At 33.4% G+C, this 26,231-nt stretch overlaps 4 protein-coding genes across 5 annotated transcripts; 3 read left to right on the top strand and 1 right to left on the bottom strand.

Moving 5' to 3' along the window:
• The first annotated feature begins 62 nt into the window (after positions 1-62).
• Positions 63-4,901, top strand: LOC140752355 (uncharacterized). Its single transcript, XM_073086619.1, has 9 exons — positions 63-675; positions 1,284-1,402; positions 2,126-2,248; positions 2,671-2,878; positions 2,997-3,124; positions 3,467-3,557; positions 4,042-4,084; positions 4,273-4,482; positions 4,773-4,901. Exons 1-9 carry the CDS (start codon positions 387-389, stop codon positions 4,804-4,806), a joined length of 1,245 nt encoding a protein of 414 aa, XP_072942720.1. The 5' UTR covers positions 63-386; the 3' UTR covers positions 4,807-4,901.
• A 328-nt stretch (positions 4,902-5,229) lies between these two features.
• On the top strand, positions 5,230-6,505 carry Ttc19 (tetratricopeptide repeat domain 19). The gene has a single exon (XM_073086300.1). The coding sequence runs from the start codon at positions 5,533-5,535 to the stop codon at positions 6,502-6,504; it is 972 nt and encodes a 323-aa protein (XP_072942401.1). The 5' UTR covers positions 5,230-5,532; the 3' UTR covers position 6,505.
• Positions 6,501-9,798, bottom strand: Ppib (peptidylprolyl isomerase B). The gene is made up of 4 exons (XM_073086301.1): positions 9,512-9,798; positions 8,007-8,214; positions 7,365-7,549; positions 6,501-6,835 (listed from the first exon to the last, which is right to left on the bottom strand). The coding sequence occupies exons 1-4, from the start codon at positions 9,602-9,604 to the stop codon at positions 6,704-6,706; spliced, it is 618 nt and encodes a 205-aa protein (XP_072942402.1). The 5' UTR covers positions 9,605-9,798; the 3' UTR covers positions 6,501-6,703.
• Positions 9,799-11,634: 1,836 nt separating this feature from the next.
• On the top strand, positions 11,635-25,994 carry LOC140752075 (transmembrane protein adipocyte-associated 1 homolog). Of its 2 annotated transcripts, none has more exons than XM_073086227.1 (6): positions 11,635-12,019; positions 12,099-12,394; positions 13,131-13,388; positions 22,368-22,554; positions 24,606-24,735; positions 25,325-25,994. In XM_073086227.1, exons 1-6 carry the CDS (start codon positions 11,931-11,933, stop codon positions 25,469-25,471), a joined length of 1,107 nt encoding a protein of 368 aa, XP_072942328.1. In that variant the 5' UTR covers positions 11,635-11,930; the 3' UTR covers positions 25,472-25,994. The 2 variants fall into 2 exon arrangements, with proteins under 2 accessions (XP_072942328.1, XP_072942329.1); XM_073086228.1 differs by having other exon boundaries at positions 25,328-25,994.
• Positions 25,995-26,231: the final 237 nt, after the last annotated feature.

The following is a 26,231-nucleotide window of genomic DNA, read 5'->3' on the forward strand; positions in this document are numbered from 1 at the left end:
CATTTACACAAAGCACATAATATACCTATAAAACTTTGTTAAGAAAAATGGATAGCAATACTACAGAATACAAAAATAATGGATATCGTCTTTTTGGTAATTACCATATAATTACAACCTAAGTTCTGCGCTGATCTCATAAGAATCTCATTGGAAATCTGGAGGCATTGAGATTTTTGAGTACAATTTACATGTAATCATATAACCATAGTAACCGCTACTACCTTGTTATTTCTGTTTCATGGTTACTACCTATAGTTTGTACGTTACTAATTATAATTTGTAGTACAGAATCAACTTGTTTGATCAATACTAAAAAGTTAATATTTTGTACCTTAGTATTACGTGGATTGTTATTATTTATTGAACTTTACATTTTGTGTATTATGGATATTGAAAGTAGCTCAGGCGATGACTCGCTCGTTACAATTGAAAATAGTTTACCTTCTGATATCCTAGCTAAGCTAAGACGGTTGAAGATACAAGAGAGCCTATTAGTTGCATCTTTAAATAAAACGAATTTCGAGCGAGCTGAAAATAATGAGGATTCGAGTATTTATCCTGACTGGAAAGTTTATACAACAAAATTAAGAAATTCTATTTCTGAGATTAAAAATATGATTGAAGATATCAAAGGTGTTACCAGTGATTCTCACGACAACCTAAAAGATATTGGTAAGATATTAAATAAGTAAATTGAGCATTTCATCGCATATTTACTATTTATCGTATAAATTTAGTATTTTATAACCAATGACATGTAGGTAATACATCTATTGTCCCTGTAGTCCCAGGAATAGAATAGGGCTACGGTATCCACTGCCTGTCGTAAGAGGTGACTAAAAGGAGGTTTCCGGGGTTGCGGGCGGTAAGAGTAGGAGTTCGAACCGTCCAGCAAACAAGTCCTCGGGAAGGACGATCTGTGTGATCGCATACCAACGTAAACAGCAGATGGTGTGGGAGGAGCCAAAAGTGATCCCCCAGGGCAGAGCCTGATCGGAGCATCGCGCTTGGAGGACTCCGGTTGTGTTCCCTCTGAGATCCCGGAGCTTTCCAACAAGCGCTGAGGATGGCCACCGGGGGGTTTTCCTCATAGATATTCCCTCATAAACAAAAAAAAATCTAATACATCTATATCTATAACACATACCTACTTTACAATCAAGAGTAAGAAGTTTCTAGCACGCAATACAGGTATTAGAGTAGGTAAATACGTATTTTACCATAAAAAATATAATATTTAGTAATATGAACTATATTGTGCAATAATATTGATTTTTCAGATATCAAGGAAGTTAAAAAAGATGTCTTGGAACTAGATGGAAAAATTAAGTCTCTCGAAGACTTTATAAACTTGGAGTTATTATCATTACAAAAAAGTGAAGAGGAAATCATGAAACAGGTTTTAGAGATTTTTTGTGCTATACCAATATCATTTATGTATTTTTATACGCCTTACTCGCAAATCCGATTAGCAATAATTATTAAATCCCTAGCCACACAGACATCGAAATAATAAAGTCAAATATGTGCACGTGTTGACTGTTTGTCGTGAACCTATTATTGTCCCACTGCTGGCCACTGCTGGCACGGGCCTACCCTCAGGACAAGTGAGATTTAAGCCATAGTCGAAAGTGCTGGCCGACTACGGATTTTCTAAAGATGCGAATAGTGTTCACTGTTGATGTAAAATATTTAATTTCCCACTCACAAAACTTTTTTTTTAAAGTAATGCTGCAAAGGAACATTTAGCCCACCTCATATTAGATAAGCACTGTAGCCCATGGACATCGCATATACGTATTTAGTTTTTATCATCATGTTGTGTAATAAAATACAAAAGATACAAATGAATGGTATATTCATCGATATACTACTAATAAAGACGGGTATATTCAATTGCACGGAACGTATATTTTTTTCCCTTAATGTCGACAATGCTTCGGCCAAGTCCGGAAAGAAAACGGAGCTCTGACCATGTACTATATTTGAACTACGTGTTATTTATTTCTTGTTAAGTATTGTTTTATAATTAGTAAAATAGAAACTATAGACGTAATAAGTAAGACGTTGATACATAGGCGAATTACTTCTATTAAATGCTTATGTATGTTTTATGTTGCAGTTGAACGAGGAACCAAAATTTATTCATAATATTAAACGTAAAGTCAAAATACAAAGTAAGCAATATAATGAAGTAGTTCCTAGTCCTGTACGCGTGCTAAGAAACTCTCCTTTAAAATGTGCAGTAAGTTATTTATAAAATGTTTGACGTAATATTCTCTACTCTTTTAGTAAAATCGTCATCAACCCATTACTGTCTCAATGCTAGGCACGGGTCTCCTCTCAGAATGAGAAGGATTAGGTCATAGTCCACCGCGCCTGGCCAAGTGCGTATTGGTAGACTTCACAGTTCACAATGTTCACATATCTTTTTTAAGATCTCTCAGGTACGCAGGTTTCCTCATGGCGATCTCCTTCGCCGTTAAAACAAGTAATCATTAATTTGTAATACGCACATAGCTTTGAAAATACAGAGTTGCGTGCCTGGGTTCGAACCTCGGACCCGTCGATCGAGAGGCCAAGTTTCAACGAGTTTCATTAGTATTACACCACCATATAATATGATTTTCTTTAAAAACATCGGCGTGTCGTTTCCTATAACTTCAGGAAGTGCAGAGGTTACAAGAGTTCCTGTCGAAAAGTAAAAATCGGTACGGTGGATGGAACGAATATAACCACAACAGTTTTATTCAAATATGGAACAAGTTTTATGTTGATAATGATATTGAAATCCTAGAGAAGAATATGCAAGAAATAATTAACAACAATAATCTATCGCTACAATTTATGGATGAAGTGCGTGAAAAAAATCCTGGTATGTTATTTAGCATTAAATATAACGTACCACCAAAATAATGTATAAATGTTGGTTGTACGATTTGGTATTTGAACTTTATTTCAATACATTATATACATCCTTTGTCTTTTTGCAGATGTGTCAACCAACGAGATATTATCACATAGTAAATGGTATTCGGAGTATTGTTATTTGAAAATGTGCCAGCAAAAAGCTTTAGATAAATGGAAAGATAATAAACAAAAGATTAAAAGACGTCAAAACGTATGAAACATATTTGATATCATGAAATTAGCATAGTGTGATACTGTTTGCAATTTATCTGTTTAAATAATTTTGACATATGACCAAGATATTTCATAAAAGAGTATATTTTAAAATTAACATTTTGTAGGACTTGGACTAACATGCATGCTTGGCTAATTTTATAGCTATCCCTACCTCAGTTTTCTTATTCTTCCTACTTTTCATTGTCCCAGAGGAAGGAAAGGATTTTGTGGTTACGGTAGTATAATATTCCTAATATTATATTTGATTGTATTCAAAAATCAACTATTTAATAAAATAATTAAATAAAATCAAATTACTAATAAAAATTATAATTAGGTCAAACGAAGCAGCTCAGCAAATCGAAATACCGAGAAACTATGCAGACAAAAATGTAATAATGAGGAATATCTGAAAAAGAACGATAAGAGTAAGTGATTTTTTTTCTAAAACCCGTGGGACTGACCGTTTATATTTTGTGTTGGGTCCTGGTTCTGCGTTTGTTTTATTTGTTTAATGTTATCCTAAGGGAAAATTACAAGGAATTTGGTTGTTATCGAGCATCTGAATGCTGCTCGATATCGATCTTATTTTTACAGTCGATTATTGTTTCGAAATTCGGACATAAATAAACATGATATAATACCAGTTCAAATTAGTATTTTTGTAATATCAAATCTGGAAGGACATAAGTACACAAATTTTACAGAGATAAGTAGATAAACGACGCTCCACTTTAGCCGAAGATTACTTCCAGCGTTATTGATAAAGTACGCTTCTACATGGAATAATGACGCCATTCTTACGAGATCGTCGCAAACAGGAAAAATCAATTTGAATTGTTCGCTCTTTCGTGTACCTACGAACTATCATGTCATTCTTCCCATTCATTGCTAAATCTACCTTAATTTCAGGTCATCTTAGGGAATATGAGGACATTCAAAGTGAAAATTCCTTGTAAGTATAAAAACTACAAATAAAATGCTCATGGCTTGCATTTCAATTTTATAATACGTATATTACAATTCAATCAGAAATGAATTATGTGATTTTTTTCTTTGCCTAAAAAAATATAATATATGGGTAAAGATAATTCGAATACATACATCATGTATTCGAATTTAAAATTAAACAATACATTTCAGTGACATCGCGGTGCCTGAAAATATTTTGTGGAAGGAGGAAACATTGAGAGACGTTCCAAGCACAAATGTATCAAATTCCATGGTAAATAATAAATTTGAAACAAAGTGTAAATCATTTTCGAGACCTACGAAACAATGGATTAATCGATGTCACAGCGTTCACGAATCATCTCGACAAATTCAAAATAACATCGAAACTGTTGATAAACTGTAAGATAATTTTATCTATTTCTAGTATTATCGAATTTTATTCGTTGGCCGTGATAAGTATATGTTTTTGTCTTCATCTCATAAATGGAATTTCATTTACATCTTTTATCAATTGGTTTTATTTGAATAATATGCATGATACAATAAAGTTATTAATAAAATTGTAATGAAAATGTAATATATGTATTAACTGTAATTATAATATATGTATGCAGTCAAATTTAATATGTAGTGTAACCGAGAACGCTTTTTAATACTAATAAATTTTACAATATCTGATTGAATTTCAGGTGCGTTCCAAATTGGCGCGTGTGCTTAAAATAAATGTTAAACCCAGTCAAGGAACCACAACCTGAAAATAAATATTTTTATATTAAAAATTGAAACTTCTTTTATTACACACTCTATCTGTGAAAGCCCATACATTTTTCATAAATTTAGAAAAACGTAATAAAAATCCGTGCATTATGTAAAATGTATCACTTGTGGGTAGATTTTTTTTAAGAACTATAATAATTTCGTTGGCTGCAAAACTTGGAATAGGGTTATAGCGAGTCCGTTAAATATTACATGCTTCCATTATAATTTTCTCATGAATATATTAAATACTAGTTAAATAAAAACATTCAAGTCTATTGGCTTACAATTAATAAGTGCATTCGACTTCACGTTGTTTAAAAAAAAAATGTCAAAAGATTAAACAATGACATTTACTGTCATATCTTCAATAATTATAATCTATGCTTATTTCATTTAGTATTCTTTTTGCCAGAGTGATTTGAACTGTCGGTGTTGTCTTTATAATCGAATATTGCATGTAAAGTATAAAGTAACCAAAATCAAAATATAGCTTTTGCGAAATATCTATTTTCTTGGTTAGAAATTTATTAATGGTTTCTTTAAACAATATATAGTAATATACAGTTTTCTGCGACGTAAATATGGTATTAGAAAAGTAGGTAATGGTGTGACGGTGATACATGTTTACCAAAAGATAATTAGGTTATATAATCTCGAATACATCAAGAAATACTAGAATAAGTTTCAAGAATGTCGTCACGGTTCAGATGTGTCTTGAGAAAATTGCTGCAGGTAAAATATAAGTACCAACCAATACCAAGTACACTTTATAGACAATATAACCGGTGTCATGTTACTGTTCCATGCACCCTCGGAATATCAATACTTACACTTATTGGCTTAGAAAAGAAACTAAGCGCCGAAGATGAGCTAATTCAGACCATCAAACACTGTGTACTCTTTATTCAAAGAGAAGAGTATGATAAAGCAGAACAACTTCTACATGTAGCTCTAAGGAATGCACAGCAAATAAACCATCAACTCGCGATTACTTACGTCTACGATGTGATGGCTAATTTGGCACTAGAACGAGAACAGTACAGTAAAGCTAAGCAGTTATTCATTGCTGTCACTCAAAGGATAATGGCTGACGGAGCCACTGATGATGACCTGAGAGTTTTACACATTAGTGCCAAACTGGCAAGAATCAGCCATATGCAGAAAGAACTAACTACAGCTCAGTTAGGCTATGATTGGTGTTTGCAAAAATTGAGTAGCAAACCTGCGAGTGACGATGTGAATAAACTGATGGCGCTGACAGAAGATTGGTACGGTCGGTTATTCTTAGATTGTGATCAATGTGAACAAGCTCTCAATTTATTGAAAAGTGCATACGAACGGATGAAAGGCATCTCAGATTTTGATCCTGAACACCTTATGGTACAACTGAATGATATTGGAACAGTCTGCGATAGGATTGGGAGGGTTGACGAAAGTATAAGTTACTTCCAACAAGCCATAAACCTAGGTAAAGAGATCCCAGATATGAACGATTTGGGATCTTTCTATGTCAACTTAGGTCGAGCGTACATGAAAAAAAACTTGTTAGACCAAGCTAGAAAATCTTGTGGCCACGGCTGGAAGCTCAGTATTACAGTTAAAAACAAAGATGCAAAAGCAGAAGCTGAAAAATGTTTAAAAGAAATAAAAAATCTTAGTTAATTTCAGGTATTTTATTTCATACTTTGATTTCACTTTCTTTACATTGGAGGGAAAAGGAATCTCTTGTTTACCCTGTTGAGTAATTATAGTTGTGACACAGTTATTTAATTAATTTGTCGACATATTTTGATTAGCTTAAAATTAAAAATACACTGGAAGAAAATCATTTAAAATTTAAAAAAATGTTTATAGCTTATAGTTATTGAGCACCGTCTTTTGTGACACTGAATGGTTCTGCTACTACTTCAGTACGTGTGTCTGCAATCACAACATCCTTGACTGGACGATCATTGGCTCCTGTTACTGTCTTCTCAATCTTACGAACAACATCCTGTAATAAGACAAACCATTTTCAACGTTTCCTCTGTAAATAAACTTGGAGTTTATCTTCCTTTCTTTGTTCTTTGGTAATTGATGTATAACGATTACCGACAAAGTACCAAAAAGTCACACAATTTATGTTTTGAGTATCAAGAAATATAAGAGCAGTATTAAGAAATAATTTCCACTCTTTTTACTATGTGGTCCTAAAGTGCTACTACTCGCATTTCTTTTGCCTTCTATTTTTAGTTAAAGTTAAGAATTGATGTTTCTAAATATTTTATGAACTATAATTATAAAATAACAATGTGGTTCACATACATGAGATAATGTATATCTAGTTAGTGAACCCATGAACAAAAGTATTCCAGTATTGTTTTAATATAAATCAGATTAAACAGATAGATAAAAATTACATGTGATTTTTTTTTATCTGTAGAGTTCTATTTTATCTGTAGCATAGTAACAACAATTTCAGATATTAACATATCAATGTGAATTAAAACAATACTTATATACCTAATTAATTTTTTACGTACCATGCCTTCCAAAACCTTTCCGAATACTACATGTCTGCCATCAAGCCAAGGTGTCTTTGTGGTGGTGATGAAGAACTGGGAGCCATTTGTGTCCTTTCCAGCATTGGCCATAGACAACCAGCCTGGACCATAGTGGCGGAGCTTGAAGTTTTCATCCTCAAATCTTTCACCATAGATACTGCGACCTAGACGGTAAAATAAATCAGTAAATTTATTGGTATGCATTTTACCTACTTAATATAAAATACACAATATGGTTAAATTTTGTATGTACAAGTTTTTGTAGCCAATTTACTTAATAATATGCTACAAGATCATCTGTATAAACAGGTGAAAAACTTTTGGGGGCCTAAAAATTATATACCTACTGAGTAATACCTACTGAGAATTACTACTTATTTTTGTGCTAGTAATATTCTTTAACTTTAGAAAATTTTGTTTTTATTATTTTTAATTTCTTATGTTTTTATATATACAAGCACCAGATAAATCGTAGAAGTGAAGCTACAATTTCACTATTTTATAAGAAATAAAAAAGCAAATATAAATGCTATATAATTGTGAGCTTCAACTATACTCTACAATTATAAACAAAGAAACACAAGAGTCAAAAAATAAAATAAGTGATATTGAAAAAAGTACCTCCAGTTCCATCACCCTTGGTGAAGTCACCACCCTGGATCATGAAGTTGTCGATGACTCTGTGGAATTTGCTGCCTTTGTAGCCTTCACCCGCGGGTTTCTTGGCCAGTTCAAAGAAGTTCTCAGTAGTTTTAGGGACCGTCTTTCCGAAGAGACCAATCACAATGGTCCCAAATTGTTCTCCTCCTACAGTGATGTCGAAACTCACCTAGAAGAAATAGTTTATATATCATCAATCTTAATACATATAAATCATGTGTCTATATAAATGTTGATCTCCTAAACTACTTAACCAATTTAAATGCAATTTTGTGTTTTTTTTTTTATAATATAAGAGTAGCAGATGAGCATGCTGTCCACCTGATGGTAAGTGGCTACTGCCGCCCATGGACATCTGTAATCAACCCCAGATAGGATTAGATATTCCTACCTGAGGTCGGCCACAGATGCGCCGCTACCCCTGAGGACTAAGCTGGAACGCCTCGGAATAGTCTGTCTCCCTTACCACACCCTTCAAACCGGAACACAGCAGCGCCTAACACTGCTGTTATTAGGTAGAAATAGGTGTGGCGGTGGTGCCGGCGGAGTCAAACCACAAAGGGTTCTACCACCCTTGTGTGCTGTTGATTGTAGCTAAGAAAATAGAATTGTTTACGACCTGCTAGATGGAGCTATTGGTGTGATCTCAAAAGGTATACTTTTCGTGGCTAGAGAATACCCAGGCCAACTAGTATTACAATTTAATCAGCATTAGCAACGACATTGCATGGGTTTGAAAGCCATAAATTTAAGTGGTTGTTAAATGGATTATATAATATTTTTGTTATAAAAAAGCTAAGTTATGACAATTTTAATGGTTCAGATAAGTGTTGGATTTTAATTATTCTATATACCAATGTGCATTTTTATACAACAATATTTAAAAAGACTATTTATTAGGGAGCAATAGAATACAATCAAACTTTAAATACCAAAATATTATAAATACTACAGATGAAATTAATGTTGTGATTAGAATGACATTGCTCAAGAAGTTCAATTAAAGTTATCTACAGTAGATAATAATATTATTATCAACAAAATCATATCTGTAAGTCAATGGGTCAATTTCAGATGTGATTATAGGTAGATAATGAAAAAAAAAATATCAAGTCATAACTATATAAATAATTAAGTTGATATAATACCTATGAAATTTAAAAAAAGGCTCTAAAATATGTTTTAAAATTTGATGAGAAAATTCGTATTTTTATTACTCAAAAACAATGAGAGGGTATCTCTGAAATATAACTTTATAAATATAACTTTTGTTTTTTTATGGCACAAAGGAATAGTAAGGTCAAAGGATGACCGGAACAAAGGCGGGAGAAACGAGATTCGAAGCGTCATTTCGACAAGGTCACCGACCTCAATGTAGTCATCGTTAATTTAAAAAAATATATATAAATTCCACGCGGTGATAACTTCCTAATGAATAATGTTTGGTTGGACTCTATTTAACTTACTTTATGAGTTACTTTTGGCCCTTTTGGAGAGTCTTCTGACCAAGCGGTGGAGACCAGGAACAGAAGACCGATAGCAGTCGCCAGAGTACCCATGATGATAAGGACTTTTGTCTTTTTTCTTGAAATTTTTACAGACTAATATGCCAAATTTAGAAATACTGTTCACTTATAAAATAACCGGTGTTCTTTAGACGAGACTGAGTATTATGAACACCGGCGAATTTCTGGCTGGTTAACCGAATCAAAATCTGTCCACGTCACACAATTGATGGATCCATTTGTCAACTTGTCATTGGTAGTTTTGTAGGGATACCACAGTTCAGTTGTAATATTTTTTTTTGCAGATTCAACGATACATCGATGTTTCTGAAACAGGGCTTTTAATTGGTAGAAAAACAATGATGCTTACAATTTCTCCATTATCGATACATTTAATTAGATAATTTCAATTCTATACATCTTTTTTTTATCCGGTGTATTTCGAGATCGAGTTTAATGTATCAAGTCGTCTACGAATGTATATACTTTGTGTGATATTTAGAATAATACTGGTAATATAAGAACCTAATCATTTTAAACAGATTTATTTAAATATGAATCACATATGAGGGCGAATATTAAAAAGAGATCAGGTTAGTTGGTCTAATATTCTGTCACATAAAAAATGATTAAATACCTTAGTTTTTGGGTGATTGGTACAAATTTTAATAACATATTTGTGTTTAAAAAATCTTTATTTCTCATAAGACATACATTTGAGGCTTGGAAACCACAAAAAAACAAAAGGTGAATTGGATAATTTCGAAATCATATCTTCAATATGTAGATATTATCTATATACGATTTTACATTACATTACATTAAATAATCGCAATAACATAATTTATGTTGTATTATTTATATTAAAATGAATCACGAATCAATTATAGAATAAAAACTTAATATGTGTAATATTTAAAAACATCGATATTTCAATTAATCGATTTATCGATAACAATGACAATGTTGACCTTGGGTATTCATTACGCGTTCTTGACATGGACACTAATGTTGCCAATTACTATAGGTTTCGCCAAATTTAACATGGTAATTTTAAATAATATAGATTAACGAGACCTAGTAAGATATAATATCTCTGATGTACAAGTGGTTTTAATTAATTTGCGATAAATTTAAATTACAGATAAGGCTGAGTGACTTACCTTGGACTTAACTTTAATTTAAAGCTAACGCAATAATTTTGTTGTATTTTTTTGTAATAACATTAATATACAATATATCTACAAAAATGTGTATTTTTATTACGGTCGCCTTAAACCATTTTTATATAGCTTCGATATTTACATGGCAACACTAAGTTTACATTATCTAGTGATGTGCACCATTTTCATAGACAGGACTCACAGAACGAATACTTTTTGTGTGGTTTTTACTAATTATTCTAAACCTTTTAAGTAGTAGAAGTATTAATAACATGCATATCTCAGTAAAGGTTTTATTTTACACGCTTTTATTTATTATCTAATGGTTTTTGTAGATTAACTAAATAGAATAATGAATTCGAAGAATTCTAAGAAAAATAGATAACTGGAGTATTGAATGACTCGTGACTACATTTTTTTGATATCGTGTTTTCGATTGGCATACGGGAACTCTCTGGAGCTATCTTAAGCCTGCTTGTAAAGAATAGTGTTGAGGAGTATCTGTCTGATTCGTAGGGACAATTTATGTTACTTCCGGATAAAGATAATGTCTTTATCTCCAGTCGTGAAGATTGATGAGATTACATATAGATAAATATATAATGTATGGTGTCTTTGAGGATGGAAATGTGGTTTCCCTTGTAGGGTTACATATTTACATTATTGGTGCACCGCTGCAGGTTGCAGGCTTCTTCACGATATTTTCCATCACCCTTTAAGCAAGTGATAATTAATTTCTAATACGCACATATCTGAAAAATCAGGGGCGTGTGCCTGAGATTTGAACCTCGGACCCCTTGATCAAGAGGCCGGGTTTCTTAACCACTATGTCAATCTTGCTTTTATAACAGGTTAGTAATAAATAGTAAATTTTCATAAAAAAAATAATCGAATCACTCGAATATTTTTGTCGAGGAGGACATCACTATACAGAGACAATTATTGAAGTACGAACTACGAAGTCAAGTGCGGATCATTTTCGTTTGTTGTTAGTATTCATATTCATGGTGTCGTCATTATAAATTGGATTAGAAAGTGTGTTCGTTAACGTACCGAGACAAGAAAACACTGTTTGATTTTATAATGTTCGGACTCAGCTGACGTAATGTAAAAGTGTTAACTCGATTACTGAAAAGATAATGTTATGCTTCCTTACCACGAGAGTCCGAACAATTTCGTAACAATAAACTAAATGGCGAGGCTGTGAATCGGGAAAAATGTACGGCATAAACGGATCGGACCTCCCGCCAGTTAAGGAGGACACATTTTGTAAATACGTGTTGTATTATGAGATAAATAACTCAAGGTAAAGTTAATGAGAGTGCCCGATATCTTGTTGACTGTTGTGTACGTTTCTGTGCTTACGATTGTTTTATTTGTTGCAGTGTGCGCATTTGGGATTTAATAATATTGATACCGAACGCGTTGTTCGTGCTGTTTCTAGTGGTAAGATTTAATAAGGCTCAGTTGAAACTGCGCGCTACAAGTAGTCCGATATTCCTTACGTTCTACACGCTGGTATGGGGGAACGTGATCATCAGTTTGGTGCGGTGTGCGGTGTCCATGACTGTGAATGCAGCGGTGCCTCTAGGTGGTCTGGTGGACAAGATACTATGGGTTACTGTGAGATTTTTTCTACTTGCCACAGAAATGAGTGTTGTCATTTTTGGATTGGCGTTTGGTGAGTTCGAAAATAATACAGATTATAATTTGAATGTAATAACAACAACTTCTTTAAGCTATCGTTTTTTATAAATCTAGTAAACAAAAATGTAGTCCACCTGTGGTCAGTGCTGCCCATGGACATCTGTAATCAACCCCAGAGAAGTTGAGTGTTACTCAAAAACAAGATTGGTCACAGATGTGTGCTACCCCTGAGAATTACATTGGAATGCCTCAAACAAGTATGCCTCCCTTATCACACCCTTCAAACCACAACGCATCAGGGCTTATCTCAGCTGTAATTAGGTAGAAATAGCTGTGACTGTGATGTTTCTGCAATCAAACCACAAAGAGGTCTACCACCTTTGAAAGCTGATTAATAAACACTATTATGTATATTCTAGTTGTATGAAGTTTTGTTTTATATGGTGAGTCCTGGGTTTGAATTCTAAGCATAGACCTATAATCCCTTAAAAGTTATATCTTAGTTATAAGTTAATTATTGTTTTGTGTTGAAGGAAATAATTGTGAGGAAATTATGTTCTTCAGAATTTTTCATACAGTTATATAAATTACATATTTGTTATGTAAGATGGTAATTAAATATTACTTTTAAACACCAATTAATAAGTAAAAGGCTAAAAACAACCATATTAAATATGTGCAATAGTCTATTTATTGGCTAGCCACAGCTCAACAACCAATATCTATTGTATTTTACGTGGTTCAAAATTTACATTGAGAATACCTTGCAGGTCACATGGACAGTCGTAGCAGTATACGATATGTGCTACTGGCGACATCTCTCATCTCCCTGGCATTCACACTAACGCAGGGAACCCTCGAGATAGTGATGCCAGATGACATGTTCCATATTGACACAAGGGAATATGACTTGTTTGGTCATGGAGGGATGCTGTTCTGGTTCACATCATCTTTAGTTTTCGCTGTAATCTACTTCATAATACTGCTCCTACCGTGGATACCACTGAGGGAATATCTGGCTTTACCAAGTAAGTGTAACATGATTCTATTATTATACATATTTATGAATGAATATACATCTTAATGTGAATGAAGTTTTATATAAAAATTTGTATTGTATTGTTTCATAAGTGTGGAGTAGTATGTTAACTCCCATAAAAATATTCATATACCAATACCATTGCATGTAATAATTTAATTTATATTTTTAATTTATATTTATACAATAAAATAAAATAAAATATATGTGTTACATTGCTGCACGCAATTTCCGTACTCTACTAAAAAATGTGTTATCAGCACATGTCATTTTAATCTTACACAAAAAATAATTACTGATCTGTTTTCCAAAACACCCCAAAAGAATTATAACTTTAAAAAATGTACTCATTGCAAAATTGGTACTAATATCATATTCATACTACACATGGATCTTATATAAGTGTAACATTACTTGTTATTCAACATTAGTAAGGAAAGTAAAGAGTTGTACAAGGCAGGAAGCACTTGTACAAAAAGATTATAAATCATTGACCATTAAATGTTTATTTGTTTTGTAAGTTTCCAAAACATTCAGCACAATCAAAACATGCATAGTATACAAATTAATTCATGCTTGATTATAGATGAGTCATGCAATACTAAGAAAACATTAAATAGAAAGTTGTTATTCGTTTCCATGTTGCATATTGATGTGTGTTATCTATACAAAATGTAAACAAATGCATTGATAAGCATGCATGACTTCCAATCCGGGTTTTTATGACACTGTTTAGTTTTGATACTGTTGCTATGTAGCTAGTAGGTCAAATTAAAAAGCGATGTTATGCTATAAATATTTACATGTGTCTTTTTATATGAAGCTTAATGTTTATGCACGACAATGACAAAAGAGTGCTTTACTCCAGGTTTGTGTGGACATGTTTAGTAGAACTAATTTACAAAGTTGATGTCTAGACGACGACCCGCGTTGCGGAGCGGTCACCGTGCCGGTCTGACGCGCAGAGGGTCCCGGGTTCGATCCCTGGCCGAGAGATTTCTAAATGATGAATTTAGATTTCTCTTTCTGGGTCTGGGTGTTTGTGTATTTGTCTTTGTGTGTGGCATGGCACCCACGATACAGGGAATCCTAGTGTGGAACTGTGAGTGTAGAAAGCGTTTTAATATAGTGCGATCAGAAATTGGATGGGTGACCACTGGCGGTCTCTTTCGCGCTTCCTTGTTTTGGAGGGCACTTTACACTGTAGGTCCTGGTTTATATCATAGAAAAGAAATATATAGCAGTTTCACAGAAAAAATCATTATGCTATGTGATTATAATTTTAATCTCCAATTATGCTTATAAACAGTGAAAACTTACAATGGCATCAGCATTTCTTTACGTGATACTTAATCCTGAATGTCAGACAGACTAAGGGTGAAAGAAATACTTATAAGGGGAGTATACTAATAAGTCTTCAGTTTGTACATCTTCATTTATTATTAAGTTTCGTTTTTATTATGATATAAATCTACAGCTTTCTGTTTTATTACGTCATTTCAGTGCGATAGCTTTGTACTTTCCTTTAAAACATTGAAGTAGTAAAATAATTCGCAATACACCTGTTGGACATTCCAACTCCCTATAGATCGTAAAGCTGAATACAGGTGCGTTACTTCTCCCGAGACTTAAGGTTAGTTAAGTTTAAGTAAAGTTAGTTACCTCACGTGTAAATCAGCCCTTAACTAGCTCTTCTATTGAATCTCTAGAACTAAAGGCTAAAGATAGGTTCTACCACATTCCTTTCCATTCCTACTGTACATTCTTGCATAAACCCCTTTTATGCATATATTTTTTACAAATATGTCTCCATAAATTAATATGATAACGTATTTTATATAATCTGATTTGTTTCGATACTCAAAATGGATACAATAGATATCTCCGTGCAAGATGATTTATTATGAAACTTCAATATAGTTAAAACCACAGAAATTCTTAGAACAAGTGAGTCAGGGTCACTTGGCAAAAGTGAGTGTCATTGACAACTGATCTATAAAAAAGGGTTAGATTTCAGATCATGCTGTCCTATTGTGATTAATGCAAATGGGTACTTCCTTTCTATTTTACAAAATTACTTGGTTTTTTGTTTAAAAATAGGTTCCGGAAACATTTTTCAGGTGTGGTGAAAAATAAATTAATTTATTTCAAAATATTTCTGAAAATCTATACGTGAATACTTGCTCCACTGCTGGGCACGGGTGTTCCCTCAGAATAAGAGATATGCCAAATTCTACCTTTGGTTAAGTGGGAATTGCCGGAAAAAGCGTAGGTTTGAAATCTCTCGTTTTAAAGTTTTTTTTAAACTTTACTTATCAACTGATTTTTTGCGTTACGTCACGTTATTGTTAATAACTAAATAAATGACGGATGAAGGCGAAGGATGAAGTTCCATCCTCCACGGTTCGGTTTGCATGGACGTTTTTGCTACGGACGTGAAAGATGTGGAATGAACTTCCTTCTGAGGTATTCCCGGAGCGCTTTGACATGGGGCGATTCAAAATGGTGCAAAAAGAGCTCTCCTTCAAAGCTGACGATGCATTGGCGACTCCTCTGGTGTTGCAAATGTCCATGGGTGACGTTAACTACTTTCCATCAGGTAGCACGTCTGCTTTATCGTCAGGTTGAAATATAAAAAAAATGATCACAAATTATTATGGGCGTGCTTGGACTTCGGGGGCGAATACTGCTAAATAAATATTATATACACTATGAGCAATAGAATCCGTGCATTGTACGAATGGCATTACATAATCAAAGTAATGGCATACAATTAATAAATTACGCAATTACTTGGCTTATTTCTAGTTTTACAACTAATAAAACACTTCATAATATAGCAGTTACAATTTGTACGTTATCAATTATTATTAATAGAATTAAATTATAAAGTTTAGATCATAAATAAAATAAAAATGTATGTTTTATTGATATTTACTGTTTTCTAATTACTTAGAGATAAGCTCATATAATTTATTTCTTTATTATTTTCTAGACTTTTTCAACCATCCTTCTTTTATTTCTTGTGTATTTATAGCTGAGTTTCTTATCATATTTTACGACGCCTCTTAGAGGTTGATTAATGAGCGTATTTGTAATGAGAAATGTTATGTAATTCTTTCTATTTTTAAAAGGAATATGCGAGTAAATGTCTGTTACTTACTCTCCCATTAGTCTTAACTATTCTATCTACTTATTTAATAGGTTTTTATATGCCACAGCTAGACAGGCTTGTCTCTAACCTGTGTAATCTCTAACCTTACCTAACCTAACCGTTCCTAAGCTATTTGAATCTAGCGATTTCCACCTGTCTTTAGGTTACTTCAAATGGTCAATCGGCGTCCTGTGCTCCTTTTAAACATTCGTAGATTTATTTATCCCGTCGGTTATCTTAATAATTATAAATTACTATTACCTTCTCACTGTTGGGGAATACATCGTAAACATTGGTTTTAGTCCATTAGTTACTTAAGGTTTATAAGATTTTGCTTACGAACATTATGTAGAACTTTTAACGATCTTGCACAACGATCGATCGACGACCAATGTTATCGGTCGATGGTCTTTCTTTCAACGTCGGTTGCCAGTTCTTACCACACCAATCGATTGATGCCATCCATGTAACGACTCTCTTAGAAATGTAGGTAGGAAACCCTTAAGACACTGTTGTCTACCTTTAAAGCGTATTAATTCTTAAAAGGCCTAAACTACAAAAGATTTGCTTGGGATGCGAGAAAAATAGCGTGGGAGCTCATACTGATAGAATATCTCTGACGTCACTTCTCATATGAGTTTACAGACAATAGATTTAATCTCGCCACATGCATGGCAGACAAGCATGGTCATCACCCACTGTTTACATTAAACATTGTTGATGTTAAAAGTATCCGATAGTATATCTTTATAAACATTAAATACAGATAGAACAGTGTAATCTTGTTAAAAATATAAAGATAATGTCTTTATTTTATAAAAAATACAGACTTTATCTTTATAATGTCTGTATTTTTTGTTTAAAATATCTGTAATATTTTTGATTAACCATTTTAATTAGATGTGTATGTTTTCAAAAATAGGTTTTAACTGGATTGTAGAAGTATTACTTATAACGTCAAACATCATTCATCATCATCATCTATTATTGTATTATCAATCCATTATTGTCCCATTGTTGGGCACGGGTGTCCTCTCAGAATGAGAAGGATTAGGTCATAGTCCACCGCGCTGGCCAAGTGCGAATTGGTAGACTTCACACAACTTTGAGATTTATTTTATTAATTTCTCGCGTGATAATTAATATCTAATACGCACATGACTGAAAAATCAGAGGTACCTGCCTGGGATTTGAATCTCGTACAACTCGATCATGAGGACGATTTTCTTAATCACTACGCTATGATTGCGTGAACATCATTTATTTAATGTAATCAATGCTCCCACCTATATGAGATTGTAATTGACCTTCAATATACATACATACGAAGACACCTATGAGAGTTGTGACTGCGACTGACTTACCATATCAATTTCTTAACGTAATAATATGCGCAGTAGCCTTCATCAATATACGATTGTGGTTTGTTATCTTGATACTTCTTGATAACTAGTAATCTCGATGTAAGTAACTTAAACTATAATATCTTAAAACTGTTTAACTAAAAGTGGAACAAAATCTTCGTATTAAAACAGGTTTATTTCCTCAAGACACTTCCTGGTAAAAATACAGTCTTAAAGCCTTCGTTTATTTTAGGCACATTTTAAATTACAAAAGTAGGAGTAGTAGGAGTAGGTACTAGGTAGGCTTAGGGGCCCCAGGGTTCTCTTAGTATAGACGAGAAAAGGAAAAATCTTAAATCTTATTTCAGAGCCTATTTATACCTTCCCCCATCTTAACTTAGACCGCATTAAGAAAAAAATTCAGAGACTAGCCGACTTCAACTAAGGTTCTACTGTTAGACTCTTTCCTCCTCTTAACAAATATCTATAGATATTAGCTATATTCCTATGCATTCATGCAGACTAAAGACCAGTTTATGGTTATGAGTTGTTGTTTGTTCAAATAGATTGCCATGTAAAATGGAGAAAAAAGAAATTACTAAGACGTACATTTACATTTTTATCCACTAAAACACGCCGTCGACGCGGGAGGGCGCAGAGTAATTCTGTTCTAATTTTAGACTCCTATTTTAGGCTTAATATTTTAAGAGCAATGCTGAGACATCAGAAATTAAGTTACAGCGAGTTAAATTATGAAAGAGTACACGATTAGTGTACGTTACGCAAGATGGTACTTAACCTCATTTTAGAACGGGTTTTGGTCTGTCATTCGATTTTTTATACAAAATGAATGGTAATGACAAAAACTGACCGCATGTGCGAATGTGATAAAAAACGTGTAGTTTAGTAACACACAACGAAGCACTACGTTGGAAATAAGTAGTAATCTCCAATAACACAGGTCAACAAAAAATATCTTTTTGTTTGTTGCCCTGGATATCTCTTTGGATTTATTTACTTTTAAACTTACAAAATTCGAATATATTTATAAAATTGGTGAAGTGGCTCTTGTTTTTTTTTAATTTGGCATTTTTTGTTTTTTCATTATTTTCCTCTGAAATCGATATTCCGGGTCATCCAAATTATAATATCATAAAAGTTATGTTTTCATAAATGTTAATAGTTATTCTTATGCAGTACAGAGGTTGCTACATAAACGTCACGTGACTCCCCCTCCCTTCATTTCGTGTAAATACCGTGGAAATCAGTGTTTTCTTAAGGTTAAAAGACGTACAACGCGCGTTTCGGTAAGTTGCTAATACTTGATTTATTACACATTTCCATATTGTCTTTTTGTATTTTTTGTTTATGTTTCCGTGTAGTAAAGTACTTTTTTATTTTGGTTGATATAATATTAATGTTTATTTTGTTCTAGAAATATGAATACTACGCGAAAAAAATGCAAATATAGCCCAGACGTTTTTTGTTACATTTGTGGTGTTTATATAACAATAAAACAGACGCGAAATATTACAGACTATATCAAAGAAGTACATACAGAATATTTTGGTTTACATATTGAAAAACAAGATAAGTCGTGGGTTCCTCATAAAGTTTGTAAGTCTTATGTTGAGTCGTTGCGTTTGCGGAAAAAAGAAGAACACCGCGGACTAGAATTTGGTATTCCAATGATCTGGATGAAACCGAAAAATCATTTTGATGATTGTTACTATTGCGTAGCGGACGTTAAAGGTTGTTTAGGTAGTAATAAATCAACAAACTACGAAGTACAGAACAGAACTACATAGTACAGAAAATGTTGAGGAGCTTTAAGAATTTAGGAGCACACACGAGTATAAAATTGCTATCTCCACAGTCATTTAGAGATAGATTTCCTGAGAATCTGGGAGATTATAGTGAAGAACAGGGAGAGCGCTTCCACCAAGACCTTAAAGTTATGGAAGAAAGGTATAAGTGAAGATGGAATAGCCATATGAGGGCAGATTACTGCTGGTCTTTAAAAAGAGATTGTCCCGAAAAAGGTCATAAAAGACAAGCATATAAAAGATATTTTTCAGAGATTTAACATAAATATACATATGTTTTTTTGTTATTTGTCACTTGTTTTTACCTTAATTGAATATTAAAACTTGATAATTTATAAGAACTTTTAATAAAATAATATTTTTACTAATATACTTGTTTTTGTTCTTATACTGACTGCCTTTTTTGTATAATATAATATTGATGAATTAAAAAAAAACTAGAGCCAATATTAAAAAACTGTTTTTAGTTTCTTAAATTAATAACATAAAAGTATTCGAAACCACTCTCACTTCAAGGGCAACAAAACCACTGTTGACCAGTGTAATTAATACCACCATTACCACCACCACATCTATTCCTGCCATATAACAGCTTTGTAGCGCTGCGGTCTTCTGGTTTGAATAGTAAAGAAAACACTTATACGAAGCGTTCCAACTTAGTTCTCAGAGGCTTGAGCTTGACTATGTGTTCATGGACGGTAGTTGCAACTCAGCAACAATTATCAGGTGGATTGCATTCTCCTCAGTCATTTAACATGTCGACGATGTAGTTGACTCACACAAATTCGGGTGAGATCGTTGTGTTTTTTGAAAACACTTATCGAGACTTTTGCCTCTACACTCTAGTCTCACGTTTTCATAGTAAGCCAATTCTAAATTTTAGTCATAATTGAAGCGTTTATAAATGTTAATCTCGGTATCTGAAGTTTTAAAGAATTCTAGATTCACTTAAGAATTTTTATCACAAAAAACAAAATTTGCTCTTGAAGGTCGGTTCATTGGCTTTCGAAATTATTTTTGATACACAAAGTTTCAATGGACAATAGATTATTATGCTAAACTTAAATAATGATTTTAAAATGTTTCTTCGTTTTCGAAAGTTCTAGACTTAGTTGTTCCAATTAAAGTTAGTCGTTGATCTGTATTTAAAGTAAGTTTATTTTAAAGGTTTATTTAAACAAGCTTTTTCGTAGTCTTCTCAGAAAACTTTTTCATTTCATCCCCATATTATGGGGCTGCATAAAAGTTCATTCGCCCGCCATATTGAATTTAGAATGACGTCACGAAGCTAGTCGTGCACTGTCGTCTAAATCAAAAGCAATGCCAAATTAGCTCAATCAGTTGTGATAAACTCGTTTAAAATTCAGCTGCAAGCTTTCCTACAAACTAAGAAGGCAAATGAAATAAAATATTGTAAAATAGTATTATATTGCACATTCGGCAATATCACTAATTAATCTATTTTTCCTTATATTGTCTGTCTTTACAAACATCATTAGTTTACGTGATAGTTTCAACAAAATTCTTATCATCAGCATGCTCCTACGATCGATTTGAGAATTGACTCTTGTCCTATTTGGTTAAAAGTGATCGGCTGCACTTGACATCATGAGAACTGCACGCTCGATCAAAGTATATATTTGATCGAAGACTATGACGTGTGGCTTTAACTATTATTAGATATTCACTTATTATTCTGTTTTTTCTGCGTCCTCATACAATAAAATGTCTTACCATTCCTTTTTAAGACATGGAATATTTATCCAATTATAGTAACATAATTTAATAAAATTTAAGCATCTAAGATAATTTTAAACTCATATTATTTCAAATCCAGTTGTTTTTCCTTTTTGTTTTAATTGTACTTGTACGTTTATTGATAAGGCGGTAGGCACTATTAATATTATATACTTATGTACTGTGTTATCTGTAGTTTACAAAAGTGTCTATAAATAAATCCGTTGTCATTTCTATAAAGATTCAATCTTTTCTAATACTTATTGTTGTTTCATTGCATGAAATAAATAACGTACTATGAGTGCAATACGCTCCCAGGTCTTCTCTTTTTGTGGGAGACACATGGTGGTTATAGCCAAAGTTACAATTTCGTGGGCATTCGAAAATAATTTACTCTTACAGTAAAGAAATATACGTGCGATCGAAATATAATTTAAAAATGAAATCGGATCCGGTTATGCATATAAAATTATTTCGGTTTATCCGATAGTCTTGCATAGTTTCAGTTAGGATTGTAACATTTTACAAGGAATTGTAAAAGTAAAGAAAATACAAATAGTAATTATTTGATTTTTTTTTACAAAGGAACTCTCGCCACTATTGTGTCTTGGTCCCTACTGCACAGTGCCTGTCCAAAATGATTCGTAACTTTTAAATTAGGTGACGTTATTAAAAATCTATCCGTAAGATAATAATCGAATGAATAATCGATCTATCGGAAAAAGCCACAAAAATATCCGAAAGATAGATTTTTAATTCGGATAGCGTCAACTACAGTTACAGAGCTTAATGACAACCCTAAAATTTGAGACGTTTTGAAAAGCGTAACGATTTTTCGCGTGCAAAATAAGTTCTACCATATCTTTTTTAAATTCTGATTGATGCCTATGTTTACTGTTCGTTTCCAGCGAAGCTCTCATTCTACCTCTACGTGCTGCTGTTGGCGTTGCTGGACACAACGCAAGCGGTTGGTGCGGCGTTGCTCACGTGGGGCTCGATGCAGTCCGGCCTGTGTGTGGTCGACGTCACCACATGGTTGTACTTCTCGTTGTACACGCCGCTCGTGTATCACACGTTCCTCAGCGAATTCTTTAGGTGAGTTACTATGTTTTATATGTAGTGATAATGCAGTCCGGCTCTGTGTGGTCGACGTCACCACGTGGTTGTACTTCTCGCTGTACACACCGCTCGTGTATCATACGTTCCTCAGCGAATTCTTTAGGTGAGTGTGTAACTGTGTTTTGTTATGTATACCTAGCGATATGGGGGACGGGCTAGCGATGGACTAATGAGTAGTCACCGTTGCCTATGGACATTTGCAATATCAGAGCTGCTTTGAATAAGAGCTCTTTTTAAATCTTCTTTGAAGAGTCCATGTCATAGCGCTCATGGAATACCTCAGAAAGGAGTTTTCTTTAGTAGGAGTGAGTTTAGGTAAGTAAGTTTAGGTGTGTGCAGGTTAATTATACCATTACCAGCTAAATACGCTTCGCTGTCTCGAACTGATATTTATTCTGAAGATTTCTTAAACAAGTAAATAAAGATTCCGTTCACGTGGGAACTTCGACGTAAAAAGTATTTGAAAACACATAGCAGTGTTCCGAGGTTTCATCCGGGTTTAAAAAAGAATGTCTACCAATGTCATGTACTAATATTACCTTATAACCGACTGTTTTTTTATTCAACAAATGTAACATTATTACCATTAATTTAATTAGTAATAAAATACAGTACTCGTAAAATACCAGAGATAATATTGAAATTTTTGAAACGAAATCTCTATCAAAGTATGTGAACGTTACGTAAATGAAAAATACGCATGGTGTGACGTAACATTAACTACACAGTAATTAATTATTTATAAGTAGCCCGATGTAAATATATATATTTTTTTTCTTTAAAATGTGCGAATAATGCCCATATGTAGAGTTTCTTTCGGCGCTTATGTATAGCGAAATACCTTCCGAGTGAGTTTGTTTGTTACGCTTTCATGCTTAACTACATAGATTAGTAAAGATTACTCACTCCTAACAAGAAAATGTACGCAGTTTTGAGAATTGAAATAGTTGCGTAAAAAAGTTTTGCCACGTCTCCGTGCTAAAAAGTCCCTAAAATATTTAAAATTATTATTATAAATTATTTAATTATCATGTAAATTACGCAGTATTAGTTATTTATTCGTAAATTTTCTCTAAAAATGTTTTTATTTGTCAAGAATTCAAAAAAAGAACTTACTATAATAAGCCATTTGCTGTGCTTCATTCAATTTTAAGGCGGCGAAGTATCTTTACTAATCTATGCTTAACTACTAAACTGATTGTAATGAAATTTTGTACACACGTTGTCAGGGGTCCAGAAATAACATGGCGTACATTTTATCCCGAAATACCTAATTTCTGTTCCCGAAGGATAGTTAAAAACAACTATTTTCATTGACCTCTGCTCGCGAGCGAAGCCGCTGATAAAAATTGTTTTGAATAAATCCGTATTTAGAAATTCAAAGGCCAAATAGGGCATTAGGATGATAAGGTATTTTTTTAGTTTTTCAATATTGCATTATTATAAAAATGATTTTTACATCCAAATGTGTTTCGCGGCTTGCAAAATGTGATTTGTTAAAGAAAGAAAGTTTTTTTCGGATAGCCGCAACACAAATAAAATAACTGAAATACTTTGTGTTTGAAAAAATGTTTCACGGAGATCAATAAGTGTGCCCGCGCCACGTGTTGACGTCGCCCCACAACGTGCGAAGTCGGATGTCCGTCCGTCCACGTGCGCACCCTCGTACAGCTATGCAATTACCGTGGAAGGGTCCCATTGACGCAATAACGATATAATGAAATGAAATATGTATAAAGACACTATGATTATGGACCGGGTATAGTTCGCGTAAAACTGCTTTTTCTTCTTGCGGTGCCTCTCCAACTACTGAAGGTCGGCTATCAGCTTTCTAAATCCCTCACGTTTTTTTGAGAGGCGAAATAGTTCAGCTGCGCTTGCTATCCCGGTCCACTCTCGAACGTTTCGCAGCCAGGATTTTTTTCCCCTACTCCCCTTTTCCCTGCGATTTTGCCCATTATAATGAGCTGAAGAAGTTCAAAACGAGGATGCCGTAGATTCTATACGAATATTATTTATATTTCCAGCGTGTCGCAGCCAAGCATAATGTTCTCGTATAAGGCTCAAATGGATGAGCCCATGGACGATGACCAGGTCTCGTTGCCGCACCAGCAGAGTTTCAGCTCCCTCAAGACAGACTCTGACTACATTTATCAGGTACGTGAACGATCGTTAGTTTAAATTACTGTAACATTTGTTCCTCTGTAAAATTAGTTATTTTTAATCTTAGTCAATTTATTCGACGTATTTTGTCTACCCGAAGTTAAATGTAATGACTATATTTTTAAGTGTAAATTTCTTCCAACTAGATTGCATTTAAGAACACTATTATTCCATATATAAGTTGGTTTTTAATTCTATCATTTCTCTCAGAATTAGAGTAAGGTTGGATTGAGGCAACTTTACTGCCACCCTAAATTCCTACCGTTTAAGCTACTGTGTTATGATTTTAAGGATGTATTCTCACATATTGTTATTGGAAGTTAACTTCATTTTTGCAATTGTGTATTACGAGTAACTACTAAAATGTCAATTCCACTTGGGTCTTTGTGGGGTAGCAATGAGATTGTGATACTCAAAACAAATCTATCTAGAGTAACCTAATTATTAAAAAAAAACACTTTTATTCTTTTGTTTTATTTATCGTGGAGTCGTATTCGCATCGTACTATATCATAAAGCTTCGTAGCTTTAAAGACCTAAGTTAACGCCATATATGCAAAACGTAACACAAAAATTGTTTTCAGCAGAGCAACAGTGTATACGACAGCACGTTGTTCGAGGCGGGAGGCACTACGCCCATGAACCCCGTGTACAGCGCCTCGCTACAAAGCCCCGACTCCATAGCCTCCGGCCAATCCATAGACATCGTCCCCAACGCCTTCCAAACATGATGTCCACACCTATACTATAACAGATCCAAAGATAATATTCGTCGTAAGATTAGCGTTATCGAATAGGTTAAGCTAGTGCTTACTGAGCAGTTTTAACGATCTCGCATTCTAAGATTCTGTTGAAATATAATGTTTAATTTTTTTTCAAGTGCGTTTATCGGGCAGGAAAGGTCACCTTGGTCTTTTATGCAAGTGTTGCCAACTTCAAAACGAATTTACCCTAAATTACGTTTAAATTCAAAATTTATTATATAGATGTGGTTAATTTTTTTCAGTTTTTTTTTAACGGAGCATAAATTCATTAAATATAATTTATCTAGCACTTTGTTTGCACCCCTTACCCCATAAAAATGTAAACAACCCCTAAATTTTAACCTGTCTTTTTTAATTTATTACACGATTAAAAAGACCGAGGTAACTTTGATTCTAAATTTTAATATTTTTACAGGACAATATTAAAAATTATAACAGCTTATAACAGTCCATTATATGCGAGATCTGAATTAGAATCTCATTTGATCTTTAGTTTTCCATTTATTTGTACTAATCCTTTTGTGATAGCAAGAGCCAGTGATTAACCGAAGTGAATAACTTAATCCCGTTCTGCTTTAATATAAGTTATATGGTTTCTGGCACGAGACTTGGCTGGATCGATATTAATAACGATAACATAATCTAATATTTACAGATCAATGACAAGAGAAAAGTGACTGTTTTACTCTTATAATAAGCATTTTTATTAACATCGTAAGTTCATAAC

The sequence above is a fragment of the Epargyreus clarus genome, unplaced genomic scaffold (genome assembly GCF_041222505.1).
Source record: "Epargyreus clarus isolate Ecla_fem2 unplaced genomic scaffold, WU_Ecla_fem_2.2 ptg000024l, whole genome shotgun sequence".
NCBI lineage: Eukaryota > Metazoa > Arthropoda > Insecta > Lepidoptera > Hesperiidae > Epargyreus > Epargyreus clarus.